This window comes from Poeciliopsis prolifica, unplaced genomic scaffold (genome assembly GCF_027474105.1).
Source record: "Poeciliopsis prolifica strain line A6 unplaced genomic scaffold, Auburn_PproV2 SCAFFOLD076, whole genome shotgun sequence".
Classification (NCBI taxonomy): domain Eukaryota; kingdom Metazoa; phylum Chordata; class Actinopteri; order Cyprinodontiformes; family Poeciliidae; genus Poeciliopsis; species Poeciliopsis prolifica.
In genome coordinates, this window is record NW_026562451.1 from 804,448 (window position 1) to 822,873 (window position 18,426).

Genomic DNA, 18,426 nt, shown 5'->3' on the forward strand with positions numbered 1-18,426 from the left:
GCTTTCTCTCTTTCTCTCAGTGAACTCCGTATAGTCAACTGTCTCCAGTTCGCTTCACGCGTCTTGCTCACTTGTTGCTCCATGGGAACTGAGGCTAACCATGCACAACAGGATTTCTGTCTCTGTCAGGGTTTCCTTTAGGTCACTACCCTCAAGCACATACAACAGAGTGTAACCTAATTCTGTGAGGTGAAGTGTACCTAAAAAGGCTTGGAAGCTCCATCAGAATTTGCACATGTGCTCATTCGCTAACCATGCTGGGTCCACTAGAAGAGAAGTCACTTTTTACAAAACATACCTGATCTCCACTTGATGATTTCATTAAACTCTTCATTGACTCCTCCTTCTGCAGTGTCTCCTTGTAATGCCATTGCAGATTAATAATCCAACGTCTGCACAGATCAAACTATGTGGTACACCTCAAGGAACAGCTCTTTTTCTGCCCCCTGAGAGAACAAAAAAATTGTCTCAGACAAAAGTATTCAGATATGACTGATATATTTAACTTTTGCTTCTATTTAAAATAACTGTGTGATGCACATTTGTTTATAATCTCTTTAAGTCAATACTTTGTAGAATCACAGCTATGGACATCTAAAGACAAAAATGTTAAGACATTACTTTTGCATAAAAGCTCTAATCTGTCAGATTGAAAGAGGAAGGTCTGGAGAAGATTTTAAAATTCTTAACTTCTCCTTTTTCTCCCCAGGTTTCAATCATGACTGGGCAATTTTGACATGAATATGCTTTAATGGTAACCATTCCATTGTAGCTCTGGTGTTATGCTTAGGATCAGTCCTGTTGGGAAGTCAACTTCTGCAACAGGCTCAGCTTTACAAATGATGAGATTTCTTCCAGGATTTCCCTGTTTGTCCTCATCCATCAACTAACATAACCCGCTATTCTGTTTATGTTGAAGAAAAGCCTCCCCACTGTATAATCCTGTCACCACCATTTTTCACATACAGATGATGTTTAGTGTTACAAAGTGTTAGTTTTATTCCACACATAGTATTTTGCATTAATGCCAAAACCGTAGATTTTGATTCCATGTGATGAGTGAATGTTTTTTCATATATAAAAAGAAATCTCCGTTGACCTATAAAGAATCCACAAAGTTGAGTCTTGTTTTGTTTAGTTAACAATCACTATCATGGTTCAAATTCTGCTTTGTGTGACCACTTTGCTTTGATGTGCCATCAATAAACTCCATTCACAGTTTTGTCTAATCTTAACAGTTCCACTGAGTTGATTTTGGACACTGGCATAAAACTGAGGCATTATTATGCAATTTGTTGTCATGTGCTAACATGCAACTAAGCATGTGATTCTTTGTGGATGTTTTAAATTTACAAACAGGATATGAAATAAAAGCCATCTCTCTTAGCCTTGTTTCGCTCGTTTATAACTCTTAAAAAGGTCAATTATGTTTTGTGGTTCGTTCTTTAAAAGGGTTTCCATCCACTCCCAAAACATTGGAGGGAATCTGTGCAAATTTGCCAAGCTGTTGCAGGGTGAGTCAAAGTTGTTGCAGCATGATGTAAACCCCCAAAAATAGTTGTATAAGCAGGGAAAATGCGGCACTATCTATCTTTGCATGTGTGTTAAAATTTCAGTTCCTCTCAGAGTTAGGCGGGTAGTTGTGACGACCAAAGCAAAACAGACACAAATCAGTCAGACAAAGCTGAACTCCTTGAAAATGTTACTATATAATGATTTAGAAGTGCATGTGAGGATTTGAAGTTTAAGTACATTTATTTAAGTTTTCCTTTAAGGACTCTGACAAATTGTTCAACACAAACACGAGTCGGAGTGGCCTAGTTGAAGTTAATGTTTCATCTGTAAGGCATGACTGCAGCGAATACTCAGCCAATTCAATTAGACGGCAACGTACAAACGTCAAGACCCCAGGTGAAACCACTTCAGTGTTTTTTTGTTTTATGAAAGTAATCTGACCTACCCCGCCTCCCCCGAAAAAGTAACACTTTCAAACTTTTAAAGTAGTTTTCTTTCAGGTGTTCTGCAATGTTTAAAACAAACAAACTCACCTCCACCGTCTGTCTGTGACAGGGGTCAGGAAACGCGTTCCCTCTGAACAACTTCAAAATGTTTACACAAACAAGGCCTAAATGCCAAAGTTGTTTCCGAGAACAAAAGTCCAAACAGTTTAAGGCATTTTCTACGAGTCGCAGAGCACCTTCCTTATCAAAGCTGAAGTCCAAGCTCAGATCAAGTGAGGAGACCCTTCCTGAAGAGCATCCAGTCTCCACGGTATGTTCCCTTAAAAAAAGATTCAGGAGACGCCTCTTTGCTGTTTAATGCCGAGCAAAGCCCCGTTGCTGTTTTAGTAGTTCACAGGTTGCTGTGTCCCGAAAACTGAAGATCGGTTTCAGCATTTCCCAGCTGAACACCGCGGTGCAGGTCCTACAACTTTGTTCCTGTTGCTTTCTTGACTCTTTCTCCCTATTGCTCACACTGGTGTAAAGTTAGTCACACTTACCTGCGTGAAGCGGAAATGCAAGAATCCGCCTATCAGAATAAAATAATTAGTGGTTTGACTTGCACAAACTGTTACGGACCATTTGTTGTGTCTGTTCAGGGTTTTATTCTTCTAGAAAGATGATCAGATAATTAGTACTGATCCACATCACATCGAAGATAAACTCCCATTTGGAGGGGAAAATAGAAATAAACCTTTATTTTTGAGGAGCTTAACCGGAAGTATGTATGTAACGTGCCTTTTTTAACAACCGCCTCCGGCTGTTCCCTTGCCTGTAAAAGTTTTTCTGACTGGGAGATGGAAACATGGCGCGGTGACCGTCACGTGACGTAACACCATCAAACCCGGCGACTCCCACCAGAAATCCCCCTTTATTAGAAAAAACACAATTTAAACTAAAAGGCATATGTGAATACGGAACCGCTTCATTCAACATAACTACATAAATAATAGTATACAATAAATTATTTATATTTTGGTTATTTGCAAAATAAATGATATGTGTAAACATTAACAAACTGACAACAAGCCATATATATATATATATATATATATATATATATATATATATATATATATATATATATATATATATATATATATATATATATATATATATATATATATATATTTATATATATATTAATTGAAAACAATTTCTTCTAATTTATTGTATTATTTTTAATGTAGATTGTGACTTTTTAAAGTTGAGTATATGAAGATTTCTTTGACACAGAAACCTGAAAAAAGTAGAAATAGCATGCAAAAAAAAAAAAAGTCCTTCAAAATTGTGTTTCCTGAGAAGATTAACAGCATTCCACCACTGATTGCTTATTTCTTTGTTTGGGCCTACAGCTCATAACAACTCCTGGAAATGCTGGATATCCATGCAATATCCAACCATAAAGTAGATAACAGACATATAATTAATTACACATAAAAGGTTTAACACATTTTTTTAACCAAATAACTTATTGTAATTATTTTTAAAAGAATGTTTTTTAATGCATTCATTACACTATTAAAATGTAATTCACCAGCTTTATTCAAAATTATATTTAATTTGAATTTAGGAGTCAAACAAAACATCTGGACATCAGACAATAAACTAGGAAATAAGAACATTTTCCTAGACATTTATACAATTGCAAAAAAAAAAATTGTTTTAAAGATATAGAACCTCATTACTAATCCATTGGAATACCTGTGGACCAAATAATAAAGTGTGGAACAAATTTCTGAGCAGTGATGTTGACTCTTCTCCCTCTCTCTTCTTAGTTGTCATGGCTTCTTTATGGTTGCTCCATCACTCAGTTCAAAGCAGAAGCTCATATTCACAAACAAGCACACTTGCAGACCTCCAAAACCTGTCAACATATTTTCTCAGCAAGGAATGCAAAGACACACAACTGTAAATGCCTACTGATAAGTTTGAAGACATATTTCCAAATAATCTTATATTTAGATGTGATGTTTGTGGTCACTGTGTGATATTAGTCCATAAACCCCTCTTTGTATGAATGACTCTTGAGCTAAGGTTGAGTGTTGTGCAGCAGCAGTTTGTAAGTAAAAACTTCCTGATGTTCATCCATCACTATTTCCCAAATTTTCCCCGCCACTGCCAGTCTAATTACAGGGGTATTATGTATGTGAATGTAGGCTTCCAGCAGGTCCAGCCCTCAACCACAACAAGGTCTTAGAGCGCCCTCTTCTGTCTAAATGGCGCAACTAAAACATTTATGGATTCCAAAGAATGCATAGGTTGATGCGTTGAAAACGCAAAAGGCACAAAAACGAGGTGAAGGGACACCCATGTATGTTATATTGGATGCATAATTTAAAATAATAAAGACGTTAGTTAACTATTATGTTGCATTCCATCAAACTCACAAATGTTGTAATATAATAATAGAAATCATAAAAAGTATATAATTTCCGTTTTCTGTTGATTTAGACCACTACCTATGGTCATGGTAATGGTCTAAACAATAAAACACTTATTTTTAAATTTCCATATGGGTAGTTGCTTACTAAGGCAAAAGGAAAGACTTATAATTCATAAGAAAAGACGCGTCTTTCCCCTTTCTCCTTCTGCTGTGCCTCGCGTTCAAAGTTATCCACTGACTGAAGACAAACGTTGCCGTTCAAGTATGCTTAAGAAATGTGTTTGTTTCTAAAGAACGCCAAATCGAATTTTTATTGAATCGTCAACAAAATGCATTCTACCAGGAGTGGGGTTCGAACCCACGCGGACATATGTCCATTGGATCTTAAGTCCAACGCCTTAACCACTCGGCCATCCTGGTATGTTAACATTGATCCCGAAACGATCATTTCATAAAAGAAAAACTGTCAGCGCATTCAATTCGGTTTTTCGATCATTTTATTTTGTGGTTTATGTTTTGACGTTATCAGCGTACACATGACGCATCAGAAAAACGCATCTATTTCGCCGAGTACTAGCAGCTAGCAGAAAGCTAATCTGAGGGTTATGCAGTCAGTAAACTACAACGAAAATACCTACATCGGTAGGCTATCTCGTTCATTACAGTAGTGGGATACAATGAAATGCTTCATAATTCTAAATAATTTCATTATGTGGAAATAATACACGCACTGCTGGTAATTGTTGACATTTTACGAAAAAACGCTGCTAATAACATTAGCATGGCCTTAACTGAAAGCAAAAGTTTCAACCCGGTACTTTGACGAGCGAACACCACTCCTAACTTTGCTTCGTTTAATATACACAGTGTACTATTTCAATTATGAACCATACAAAATCGCAAAGCAAACAAGGTGGAGGCGCAAAATGGAGTTTGAGATTCACAAAAGTTACAAGTTATTAATATTCTCAAATATTCTCACTCTCGAAGATTATCGACCCGGTTCCTATCAGTCCATGCTCCGCTATTAAAAATGACGTCCGACATCAACTTTTGAAGTGTGAAAAAAAACACAACTTTGACCACTCCTACCCATACGTTGTCGGTCATTTCGTTCATTCTGTTCCATAAAGAAAATAGCTCGTACTCTTTACACTGTGTATCCAAATGATTTTTTTATGAATCATTTTTTTAAAAACCTAATTACAATTAGAAATCATGCAATTTGCACATTCTAAAGAGTAGTGCTACAGATTAGGCACCTGTACGGGGGTCAGATTACAGTGTATAGCCCTAATGAAAAAAGTTAATAACACAGACTCACTTTTAAACAGAACACAGAGAATTAATTCCTAAATACTCTTGAAATAGTCATAGACCGTGTAAAATTTGATGAACTGGGAGATATAGAAGTTCATTCAATAAAGCCTGAACAAAAGAAAATTTGCATATGAGAAGCTACTGTCTATAATTAGGAAGGCAACGTTTCTAGACTTTGCCTAGAAACTTTGCCTTAGATTCTAAACCTACCTTTTATGTTGCTTCATCTCTATGTGCTTGTATGCTACTTTTAGATCAGCCACTACTTTTATAAAAGCCACCACACAAGGAGTTATACAAGCCTTCAATTCTACAAGAGCTTAGCCGGCCTCTGCTTCTAGAAAAGACATCACCCACGTGGATTATACACACCTCATGTTCTAGAAAAGTAAAGCCGACAGTCCTTCCAATGATTCGTTGTATCAAGCAAAATCATGCTTTAATAGTTATACAAGCTAGGAGCCAATTTCAGAAAAAAATCACATTTTATTTTAAAATGGATAAGTACAACATCACAATTTAAATACAGTATTATATATTTATAAGAAACTCTTTCAGCGTCAAAGACAATACCTTCTTAAAGACATTTGTAGTCCTCACAAGTCAACACCTAAAGGCGGCCAATTCTGGTTTGTTCTTAAAGTAACCTGGGACACACCTGCTATCGTGACATCAACTCCCTGGCAAATGCAGGTAGTGAATCACTCTTGGAGAATGTCATGTTAGTTACTTTACTTCAGCCAACAAAACAAGCCACTGACAAAAAAAAATGTTTACAACTGAACATTGTGACACTGTGATACTATTTAAATTTCAAGAAATTTAAATAAGGTTTTTGTCATAAAGGAACATGATCGTTTAAGGACAATGAATGAAAAACACAATTAGTACTCAACTTTTTTATGTTTTTTTTTTTTTTTTTGAGGACAGTTTGAGTTCATGAGGCATCGATTTCATTAAGAAAAACATTATCACAGGCTGATGATCAGCTTTGCCAGGAGGATCATTTCATTTTCAATTACTGCTATAAGTGTACCGTAGGTTTGAAATGCAGACTAGTTCCTTGCTATGTCTGTGGGTTAATCTTACTTTCCCAATGAAACAATCTAATGCTTTTTGTTTCAGTACCAAGACTGACTATTATCCTCAAAAAATGCTTCATCATCAAAACTGATTGGGTTGATAGAATGTGAAAGCACCTGAAAGCTATAACAGCATGTGTCTATCGCCTCAGGATACTTATGTATGATTTTTGTGGTCCAACATAAAGAAAAGAAAATCAGTGGGTTCAATTTGACAAGAAGCTTTACTTTAGTTTAGATTTCAAGTATATAGAAAGACATCATTAACTTGTGTTTATTCATCCTGTTACAGTTCTTGCTAACTTGTTAATTTATAAAACATTTTTAGTCATATTCTTTTCCTTAGATTTAAAATTAGAGGATTTAATAGACTTTTAAATATATATATATATATATATATATATATATATATATATATATATATATATATATATATATATATATATATATATATATATATATAAAACTTGAAAAACAAAGTATCTCTTAAGCTCATATTATAAAAACCCTAACCATGTCCATTTTAGAATTGCAACATGGACACTGGGAAGTCTGTAATTCACTGTCTTATGTTAATTATGAACATTCTTCTTCTCGTGAATCCAATTCTTACTCATTTCCAAACATGTGAACTGCTTCCTCACGAGATTCAAGTCTGTTTGTATAGCCAAAATGTGCGTCACTCAAAAACAATTCACTGCTGCAGGAATTTATTTTAATCCAAACATCTTAAAATTATTCCAAACTGAAACATTTTCCATTTAAAATCTCAACTTATCTGGTGTCACAAACCTACCTCCATTGATTTATTCATGTAACCATAGAGACATTTTACTGTACCAAGAAAGTTTTCTATAAGCATTAAATATCAAGCTTCACATATTGGAGTAATTCCAGCACTTTGAGTATCCAAGTATCTGTAAAGATTAAAGTTCCCATAAATTAAAATGATTGCAAGCCATACTTCATTCTGATGCCATCTCTTTTTATGTAGTTAAAACATTTGTCTCATAAACTTGATTGTTCAATAAATTGTACATTATTGACTGAAGTCTTAGAATGCTCCACTTTGTTTCCAGCATGGGAGCCAGGGACAACATTGCAAACAAGGGTTCTTCTTCTTGTGAGCTTTGGCCCTGACTAATTTATAATTTGCTTCTTCAGTATAGTCCTCCGTTTTGCACACATTAATTTGGATATTATCAACAAGTAAACCCTGCTCTTCAACGAGGATGGCTATTTGGAGGAACAGTTCCTGGACCTCCTTCATTCTGGCCTCCAGGTCCAGCAGCTCTTTATGTCTGCCTTTGATGTTGCCCAGGGCTGAACGGCATAAACGGCCACCATCAGGGCAAAGGTTCTGGGACAGCTCAGTCCAGCCCTCACCACCTTTTTCCACCAACTCATTCAGGTCTTTCTCGCTCATTTCTGCCCCCATTATGGAAGCTTGCCTCTGGAGCCTTGTCCTGCATGTGCCTCTCTGTTTCTCCTCGATCTTATAGTAGTCACTCATGACTTCATGGAATGAACACATGAGAGTTTCATACTGGGTACGGGCAATGCGAGTAACTGCAGCATTGGGACCATTTTTCTCCTCCAGCCTGCTGCACTCTTTACCCAGGTTCTGTATTTGGTTATGCAGAGACTCTGCTCGATGATGGATTCCTCTTGCAATGGAGTCAGAGTCCCTTTTTAGAAAAGTGAGACGTCCCACGGTTGTGCCATAACGCTCATTGTGGATCTTCAGACGATGAATCTCCAAATTAAGCATGGACATATCTTTGCGTATGGAGTGTGACTCCTCCAGGATATTATCCATTTCTGTAGAGTAATCAAAAATGACAGCATCTTGAGTCAGAGTCTTCTTGTCTACGTCGTATTCAGGTCCAGTAAGCTCTGGCTCATAGTCCTCCTGCTCTTCGCTGATGGTGTGGAGTTTCCCCAGCATGTCCCGCATTTTGCCTGAGAACCCACATAAACAAAATGTTGGTTCAATCTAAAATGGTGGATGAGACTAAAATATATTGTCAGACTGATAACAATTGTAAACTAAGGCTTGGGTAAATTGAATTTTGGACATCCTCAAGATACTTCAATATTTTAATTTGAGATGTCGCAATTAAAAAAAAACTACTAGCTAAGCACCAGACTCCCCAATAAGATGCCCAGTAGGTTCAAAATGTATATAAACTAATGTTAAAATGTCACTTTCTGGTGGGGCAAAATTAGACTATATTGTAGCTGGAGGAAAGTATACTAAGAACAGCTTGTGTTCTACATGTGACAAAAAAATTGATGTATTCTCTTGAACCTAATGCAAGACTTGTTTATGGTCTGATGAAACCAAAAATGAACTTTGTGGGTCACATTTCCAAGAGTAAATGCTTGAACAGCATGTCTACCAGACATATTGTCTTTGGCACATTATACTCTGGAGTTGCTTTTCTTCAAAATTTTTTATTTATTTATTTTCAGTTCTGTACAAGAACGCTGAAGATGAAATGGGATTTAAAGACTATTAAACCTTTGAAATGTCCTAATCAGAGTCTAAATCACAGAGATCTGCAGAGTCACCTACACATCTCTGTGCAGGTGGGTGGTGGGCAAGAGATATCCTCTCAGCCTTAAAGATTTTGAGAACTTTTGAAGTTTTCAAACAGGCTGATAAGACTCCAGTGAGAAGCCTAAATGCTCAAAGTGAAGCAGGAGATGGGTCAGCAGATGATAAGTTCATGGATGTTCATAGTTATTAATAATATATTCTGTCTTTCACCCCATTCTTGCCTGAGATAAATACTAGGATAAGTTGGAAGTACGGATGTTCACAGTTAGGAAACCACATTGTTGCACCTGTTTGATCCTTTTTAAAGGACATTTCCTTCCTTTTCAGTTGAATCATAGAAAATCAAATATTAAAAGTTTAAATTGTTTTGAAGTTAACCACTGCATAATTTTGTCCCTCTCTAAAACCTAGCATTTTGAACAAGGTTGAATACAATTTATCTGTATCTGATGTGCAGCTTTCTAAATGTTTTTTAGACATCCACACAAAAATTATTGCCTCTTAGCACATTTATATTTTGCATTACAGTGACATTTTATCTGTTCCACTGAAAACAGTCACAGATGACTGGCTCAATGGAATGTCTTTTTTTAAACCAGGAACAAGGAAGACAACTTACTGAAAATGAAGGTAATGACAATAAGTGGAGGGATGTTACAAATATCTTATGTAAGTGAAGCTTGATTTATATAATACTTTGGTGGTCTCATATGGCGCAAAATATATTCTTGTTCTCGGGGTTTTGCTGCATGCCGTCTCAAAATTAAAAGATCTCGAAAATTACTTTCACCATCTTTAGTTAAAAATGTGAGAAATTTGACACATTTACTGAAAAATCTCAAGCCCATTCGACATTATTATCGACACCAATACAGCATTAGCACCAAGCTGCTGAGCATTAATTAAGTTGACAAAACAGCCACCCTCATATCAAAAGGTGGCTTCAATTTAACTTAGAAATTGTTCAACTAAAAAATTAAAACAACTTACCGTTTTTGGAGTCTCACAATATCCAAAAACTAAGTAAAACCCTTTTCAGCTTATCTTGTTCGTTTGATCCGAAGAGCTTGAGGCATCTTTTCACTCTGACGAGAAGGAAGTCAGCTGTCTGCTCAGTGTGCAGCTGCCTGCCACCCCTGCACAGGTGACATACCAAGGCCTTCCCACTAAAACACAACAACTTCCTCAAAGACACATCTTCTGCCATTAGTATAGAGATTATGTAATTCATTAAAGAGACAGTCCTATAAAAAAAGGTAAGTTTTCTTCTTAAAACATTGAGGAGTTTCCCTCGGACTGGAAAAACAGCCTTCATAGTTTAGACTTGGTGAGTTTAGAATCCGTCTATATGATTGAACTGAATGGACTTTTAAAATTATTTGTGTTCTTGCCATTGTCTATCAATTCTGCCTTGTTTCTATTTGTTAATCAGTTCCTTTTTGGTGATTGTAGATGAGATTGTATCTTGTATCTAGTCCTTTTCTTAGTTACTCCAGGTTTTATTATGTTTTGTATACCTAGTTATGTGTTAGATTTATTTTCTAGTCCCCAATGTGTCACTTGCTCTTTCTCTTTTTCTCCTCAGGCTGCTTTATGCTTTCTCATCCCACACTTGCAACCTGTTAGCTCATCATCCCAGGTCTTTGTTCAGCATTCAACCTCCCAGTAATACACCTCTTTCTCAGTCACTCCTTGCTGGTTCCTTCTGTTACTTCTCTTTCCTCTCTGTATCCCTCATATTGCTTTGTGCTATCTAGTTATTGTTTGATTTTATTTGTATTCTGCTCTGCTCCCTATGGATTTTTTGTACGCTTTTTGTTGCTCATATTTTTCATTAAATATCTTTTTATCATTTGCTCCACTTCTCCACTATCCAGCATTTGGATCCATAATCAACCAACAACACATGACAGAATTAGCTCCTCCACATTGCATCAAGTGAAGAATATATTTCAAATGTAAAGGAGTGACTTACTTTGGATATATATCTAAAATGAACCAGTCTACTGAACCTTCAGCTCTACACGGCTCAGTGAAAAGGAATTCTCGGCTTATCTCCTTGACCCAGCCCAAATCAAGTCCTTTCAAGGAGACACAAGATGTTTTCCTGAGGTACAGGAAAGGGGATCATTTGGCATATTCTGATATCCACCTAAATATTAATCACATTATAAAGAACATCAGGATCATAGCAATCTCAGACACAATGGGATCAAAAATTATTTTAGCTAAAAGTAATGTCAAAATCCTTGTGCAAGGTATTTGTTATGCATAAATAATGTTCAGATTATAGGGATCTCTAAAGCTATATGAACTGGTCAGGTAGCTTTGCTACATTAATGCTCTATACAGGAAACTACATTATGAAATAGGGAGGAAAGGTGGAAAGATACAAAAAAATAATAAAAAATTTGTTGTTAAACAATGTGATTGCACATAAACATTTATTTTGTGTTGCAGCCAGAAAATGTCAAATCTGACCAATTACACATTGAAAGTTGCTTGTTGTTTACAATGATTAACTGCTTAAAATTAACAATGCAATAAACATCTCAAATGAATCAAGGACAGCTGAATTGCACAAACTTTAGAGGCAGTCTTGTTTACACTTCTGTCAACATCTTTTAAACATATTTTGCTTGTAAACAAGTAGGTTTACAAAGGCACTTCATTCTACCTCAGTTTTCCCAGTAAAGTTTGGGACCAGTAAAGTCTCAATGGCAATAACTGTATCAACAATAATTTAAAACAATTTTCATCACACCCCATTCATAAAATAATAAACTGAGAACCATGCAGGCACTTAATTCATAAGTTCATTTCAGGAATTGAGATACTTGTTAATTTGATTTCGAAACAAGTTTAACATGAGTATTTATATTATATATCAGTCTAAAGGACTGTGGTAATTGCTCTACCTTCAGACCTTCATTTAACTCCTTAAAGTTGTTGTCCTTCAACAACAGTGATATGTATTGCTTTGCAATAATAATTGGAATGTATTGAACAAAAATATTGCATTGTATTTGATTCTGATCCTTACTTGCAGCATGGGAAGCAACTGCAAAACATTTTCTTAAACGGATTATTGTTGTCGTGCTTTTTGGCTAATTTAAGCTTGACAATGCCTTCTTGTATGCCTGCATCGGTTTTTTGAACATTTGTTAGGACATAGTCCACCATTGGGCCCTGCTCCTCCACCAGCAGGGCAATGTCCAGGAAGATCTCATGGATTCCCTTGATTCGGTTCTCCAGATCTACGAGCTCTTGATGGCGCTTCTCAATCTGGAACAGAGCCGATCGGGCTGTTTTGCCTTCGCTCACGACATTGTCAGTAAAGATGTTCCACTGGCCCTTCTCAATCATCTCCTCCACATCTTCGCCTGATACATCGCGCCCCACTATCTCCATCTGCCTCATGATCTGGGCTTTGCAGTTCTCTCGATGGGTCATCTCGGCCTCGTTATAGTCAAACATTGCGTCTCGAAAGCCATTGCTGAGGCAAGCATACTGGGTTCTGGCAATCCGTGTGATTGCAGCATTTTCACCATGCTCTTCCTCTAACTTGTGAGCTGTTCCATCCATTTTGTGCAGGCAATTTAGAATACCCTCAGCCCTCTTCTTTATGTCTGCTCCTATAGCATTGGAGTCTTTCTTAATTGTGCTCATGGTAGTGTTGCCCTGGAGCATGCGAGAGTTCTGCTCACGGAGTTTTTTAACCTCAAGTCGGATAAGCTGTATCTCTCTATGTATATCCTGGGATTGAGAAAAGACATCATTGAGAGCAGGGCTGTTGTCAAACACGATCGCCTGATGAGGGAGCTCGTCTTCCAGGTCAACATTACTAAAGGAGTCAGAAAAGGTGGATTCTTCATAGTCCACCAACTCATCGCTGCCGGTGGGCATTTCCTGCAATTGGTTTAGTCTGTCCCTCATGTTTGCGCTGTATTTCCGGGGTTAGCCTTGATATTTCAGGAAGATTGTCCTTCTCTGATTGTCTCTCCGATGCACATTAATAGAGATGACTCATCTGGCATAAGACAGAAACACAAACTTTAGATTTTCAAATTAACAAAGCCTTCTGTAATTCCAAAATCTGTGAAGGAAGATCCAGGTTTAACAGTAAAGTAAAATCCAGTGTTTTACATTACAGGAAAACCCCGTCATTTTACAATAATGTTTATTTTTTAAAACTAGGTGTCTGAAAGTCCTTTTTGTCTTCCTTCTTCCTTCAGAGTTAACCCACCCAACACCCATCACTGGCTAAACAGGTTCTCCAAAGAACAGGCAAAGGCGTAACTAGTGACCAAACTAGTTCTCACAACTTGTGATGTATGACGTTTTGTCTAAGTATAAGGTTTATCTTGAATACAAGCAGGGCATCAAATTATCTTTTAAATCAGATAAAATTCTTCTACATCACATCTGGTATTGTCTCTGCTTTCAACCGAGAAGACATAACTGTGAAGTGAGCAATTTTTTTCATTCAGAACAATCCCAGCAAAAAAAGAATAAGATAAAATGAAATCCAGCTGGACACCACATTTTAGTTTGTGGGTTCTGGCCTAATTAAGATGTTCAATTGATTTATGTGTAAAATAGATATCAAAATAATTAATAATTATGTTCATTTTATTTTAACAAAATTTGTTTAAGGGATTATCATGCTTTCTCTCTCATGAAGGAGAACAAATTTTAGCGAACCATCAGGCAATATATTTCCTGAAATTCCATGGTACAGAATTAATCAAAATCTGCATATTTTGTTAAAATAATTTGGAAATTCTAAATATTTTGTCCAAAAAATTATCTTTGATAGGTTTTATGGCCAAAATACATTTGTATGAATATGGCTATATTGATTAAGATCCAGAATGGCCCGCATCGCACACTTGATCATCTCCATTCACAATTTCCTGAAAAAAGAGGTGAAATAATGCCCCCCTAATCTTATGCCGAGGTGACTTGATGATATGCAAGAGCCTTACCTGTTGCCTTAACTGTTGTGCGCAGAAATCAAAGCTTGTCCTACGGCTGAGTGGAGAGCCTCAGCAGCATCTCCAGGTCTGGAGCCGAGCGCTCAGAGTGAGCGTGAAAAACAAAGCGTTCCACATGCGTAATGGAGCGATCTTTGGAGCCCAAAAGCTGCAATTGTTCCGTGCTTTCGTTGGGGCGATGGATTGCGCCACGTCACGTACCAGAAAAGATGTGACTTGAAGAATGAGATCCGGTCGGTTTAGTCTGAAGTGATTGTGTTCACAAGGTGTGATTGAGCTGGGAGAGCCATTCATATGTATGCGCCTCTACCATATGTATAAACGTAAGTAGACTGTAGGATTATTTTTTTTTTAATGTGCTCCTTCAACGTCTCAGTTTGTGTGCAGTTTGTTACTTTTAATTTGTGGCGTCCAGGAATCGGAATTGATGAGAACCTGGACTGAAATGAGCATCCGAAAAAGATTTTTCCAGCCACGCCTAAATTATTTTTAAAAGTGTTTTGTGTATGGGCCTATGTCTGGCAGTGAGACAAATTAACACCAACAAACAGGTAGAACCAGCTTCTTTTACATTCAAGCTCAAAAAACAAATAGAAACACAGTGACTTAAAAAAAAGTGAATGCGAATGTGGATTTGTTCACACATTAAGCAGACTTTTAAAATCATAACTAAACATTTTGCCGTGTAATTAAATCAGCTGTGAAAACAATGTCTCGAAATAAAAAATACATCTCTTTAAATATTTTTTTGCATTTAAAGGGGACACAAAACATGTGAATACTATTATGTATTTTTGGAGTTATTTGTTGGGATCAAGGGCATGCACTGGAATGGTTCATTCTGTCAAATAGGAACTTTAATAATCTATGGTACTATGGATTAATTGAATGTCCTCTTAGTTATGGTGTGACTCACGGCTCTGTCTTTAGTCTCCATCCTGTTTTCATTGTATTTTAGAATCAAAATCATTTTGCTGATGATTTGCAGATTTATTTGCCTTTTCAATTAAAAACTTGAAAAGGAAAACTTTAATAAAATTCATACAGGATTGTCTCAAAGTTACATTATTTGGGTTGAAGGTCTAGTATCTCAATATAAACAAAAATGAAGCAGAAATTGTTGTGTCTGAGATACACACCACTCAGTCATATAATCGTATCAGATGTCTCCTGCTACAGTGGAATAAAGACTTTGACAATAAAGTTGTTTGTGAAAGATCAATTCTGCGTGAATGCTTTTAGTGCACATCATTTTATTTGTTCATGTATTCATTTGTAGGACACATTTCCAAATGACCTCAGCTGCAGGGGACTGCTGTAAACACACTACGCTATAAAGAGATTATAAAAATCTGTGTAAACCAGTGAAAAACGCAGAACCCAAATAATAATTTAAAGACACCATTTTATACTCAACAGAGCATAAATTATGTGTAAAGAAATGCATTGCCCTTTCTGGCTGCATCTACCAAAACAGTATCTGCCCCTCTTAGTTTTATCTATAAAACTCTGTGGTGCCAGTCTCTGAAGACCCTGACAGTTTAAAGTGCATTATAAAACAGACTAAATCTACACATGGATGAATGGAAACTTCAATTGCCATCCAACTCCAAATGTTTTCAATAGGACTTAGATTAGGTAAAATTTATGACAATTTAAGAGAAAGCTGCTCTTCTTCTGAACAAAGTCTTTGATCTGATGGGCTGTACAACAACGTTATCAGCAAATGGTTGAGGACCCTTAATAAAGAACAAAACCTGCTGCAAAATGTGCTGTCATGAAGACAGGGCTTGATGTGCCTGCACAACCTAAAGCTCCATTGCTTTGTCAAAATAAAAAGTGAATTTTCAAGACGTCAATTTCTTCTGCTCAGCACAGGTAAATTTTTATGGGCCACTACTTGATTTGTTTGTTCCTCAAGCTTCACTACCTGTCAATAAGTTGAAAATATCTGTCTTACACGTCCCCTTCATTAAGGGGATGTGACGTGAAAATGAAATAAAAATGCACAATTTTAATTAGCTGATTAATTCCTGGTTGATTTCAAATGCAGTTTTCAGTCATTTGTCTTCTATATTTTATTTAATATACATTTTGTTTCATACTGTTTCTTTATTTTACATTTTTAAGTTCTTCTTGGAGCCTGGTTATGATTCACCAGCACAAAATAAGAGCAATTTCTTACCAGATCTTAAAATTTTAATCGCGAGTATATGTACTTCTAGCTCCCTGATTTAACTTTACCTGGACTAGAGTTTGTTGATTTTGTGATGCGTTCAGTATACCCTCGGATTTTCTAAATAACCCGAAAATGTCCTGTAAAATCCCATGTTGATATAGAAAACGAATGTTCAGAGTTTACCTGGAAACTCGGGGGTTTGTCTTAACATAATAAACATCTGAAGGCAATGACTTTGAAGTCATAAAAGCGCTCGACAGAAAATTTCAATTGTTTGTAATTCGGAGAGAAGCTATCATATTTCCAGTGAGTTGCGGTTGAGAGAGAGCACGCTAATTATTTGGTATGTAATGCACGTGTTGTATTGCTATAAACCACCATTTAGTCAATCGAAGATTTGCTATATTTTGAGTTTTTAGAAAGCACGGCGTTGTGGACATTTATATTTCCGAGTGCTCCTGAAGTTACCACACCTCCATCAGTACACTGAGACTATCTCAATTTCTTTTCTCCCTCTAGGAAGCACTCCTTTGTGTGTTACTTTAACGGTGAGTGAAGGACTCTTCTGAGAAAAAGTAAGAGCTCATCATGAAGCTGCCTTCAATTCTACAAGTCTGCTGTAGCGTCCGAATGCGTGCTTCCCGTCCAGGAAGCAGATTCAGCGGTATGTCGCGTGAATGTTTCCCGGTTGGGAAGACAAACAGCCGGTTAACCCTTCGGACTGCTAGCACCGTTACTAGCAGCGGAACGAGCCCGACTTTAACTGCAAACTTCGGGAAACTGCTCAAAGAGGATGATTGGTCTGAATGCAACAGATCTGTGGGGTAAGAAATTTTGTGTATTAAACGTTTATATTTCAATTCAGCATATTTTGGCTTGATTTCTTTTAGAAAGTGTAACTATTTTATGCTGAAGTTCGCTCGAGAGACAAACGGCTCTGGTTTGGCTAACAGCCAGTTTCCCACGTGCACCCAGATGATTAGAGAGGCTTTGGCCAGATGATGCAATCTCACTTTGTTGTTTCTAAACATGCAATTTATACAGCAAACACGCGGTCAAAATTAATGGATGATTGAGGGAAGTTAATTTATTACCAGTTAAGATGATATGCTGTAAACTCAGGGTAGTTTGGGTAGTTTGTTTTACATCGTCCTGTTTTAAATATGGGATTTCATCTGACGTAATGTTGGTTTCGAGTTTTACTTTTTGTGTTGTTTTTTTGTTTTGTTTTTAAGAGAGAATATTGCACTAACAGTTTAAGATAGAGCTCATAAAGTTTATGTTTACATTTCTGCGCAAAATGTAGGTCAGTGTTACGATAGAGATACCTCCCACACCAGGGATAATCTATTTTTTAGTCCCAATACAGACATTTAATTTGGCTCCTTTACATTTTAGAAAATGTAAAGGAGGAAAAAAGAAGACACTGAAACAATGCAAGCAAAATTTTGCTTAGTAACAAAACAAACAATGATACAATATTGCTGGTGGAACAGTACAATAAATTGAATTATAATCTTCATCACAATTCTTGGACAGTACTTCGTTATCCACTTCACAGTATATTTCAGTTCTGCAGGTGTCTGTTTGGGGCTTTTAAAATCTGCTTGATTTTTTCACCCTTGTAAAGCTGTGTGCCTTAATGCTTATTTACAGGGAAATAGTTCAGAATACCAAGGCGGCAATTGCAACACTGCAAAGAAGAAATCCTGACATCCAGCCCCTGTTAGTCATTTTACAGGTAATGTATGGCAGGATATACGTCGTTCTGATGATCGTATAGACAAAATATAAACTCCAGCAAACCAAACCTTGCGGACATGACTTGATTTCTGACCTCAGGAGTATCTTTCTGTTGACACTGTTGCGTTGCTGTACAATCTGGTTGGTCTCTGTGTT

General features: G+C 36.7%; 4 protein-coding genes and 1 non-coding gene across 5 annotated transcripts in view; 1 reads left to right on the forward strand and 4 right to left on the reverse strand.

Moving 5' to 3' along the window:
* Nucleotides 1-2,454, reverse strand: part of utrn (utrophin) — a 173,086-nt gene extending 170,632 nt beyond the window's left edge. Inside the window, exons 1-2 of the mRNA XM_055021426.1 lie at nt 2,049-2,454; nt 299-446 (exon numbers count right to left, since the gene is read on the reverse strand). Of these exons, the coding sequence (XP_054877401.1) occupies nt 299-371 (73 nt within the window). The 5' untranslated portion in view covers nt 372-446; nt 2,049-2,454. The remainder of the gene's footprint in view (nt 1-298; nt 447-2,048) is intronic.
* A 2,269-nt stretch (nt 2,455-4,723) lies between these two features.
* On the reverse strand, nt 4,724-4,806 carry trnal-uaa (transfer RNA leucine (anticodon UAA)). Its single transcript has one exon. It is a non-coding gene; the product is annotated as a tRNA-Leu (tRNA).
* Nucleotides 4,807-7,277: 2,471 nt separating this feature from the next.
* On the reverse strand, nt 7,278-10,435 carry LOC129352460 (syntaxin-11-like). The gene is made up of 2 exons (XM_055021479.1): nt 10,342-10,435; nt 7,278-8,750 (listed from the first exon to the last, which is right to left on the reverse strand). The coding sequence occupies exon 2, from the start codon at nt 8,743-8,745 to the stop codon at nt 7,843-7,845; it is 903 nt and encodes a 300-aa protein (XP_054877454.1). The 5' UTR covers nt 8,746-8,750; nt 10,342-10,435; the 3' UTR covers nt 7,278-7,842.
* Nucleotides 10,436-11,778: 1,343 nt separating this feature from the next.
* Nucleotides 11,779-14,530, reverse strand: LOC129352454 (syntaxin-11-like). The gene is made up of 2 exons (XM_055021469.1): nt 14,340-14,530; nt 11,779-13,381 (listed from the first exon to the last, which is right to left on the reverse strand). Exon 2 carries the CDS (start codon nt 13,285-13,287, stop codon nt 12,391-12,393), a length of 897 nt encoding a protein of 298 aa, XP_054877444.1. The 5' UTR covers nt 13,288-13,381; nt 14,340-14,530; the 3' UTR covers nt 11,779-12,390.
* Nucleotides 14,531-17,025: 2,495 nt separating this feature from the next.
* Nucleotides 17,026-18,426, forward strand: part of mthfd1l (methylenetetrahydrofolate dehydrogenase (NADP+ dependent) 1 like) — a 28,283-nt gene continuing 26,882 nt past the window's right edge. Inside the window, exons 1-2 of the mRNA XM_055021496.1 lie at nt 17,026-17,351; nt 18,184-18,268. Of these exons, the coding sequence (XP_054877471.1) occupies nt 17,116-17,351; nt 18,184-18,268 (321 nt within the window). The 5' untranslated portion in view covers nt 17,026-17,115. The remainder of the gene's footprint in view (nt 17,352-18,183; nt 18,269-18,426) is intronic.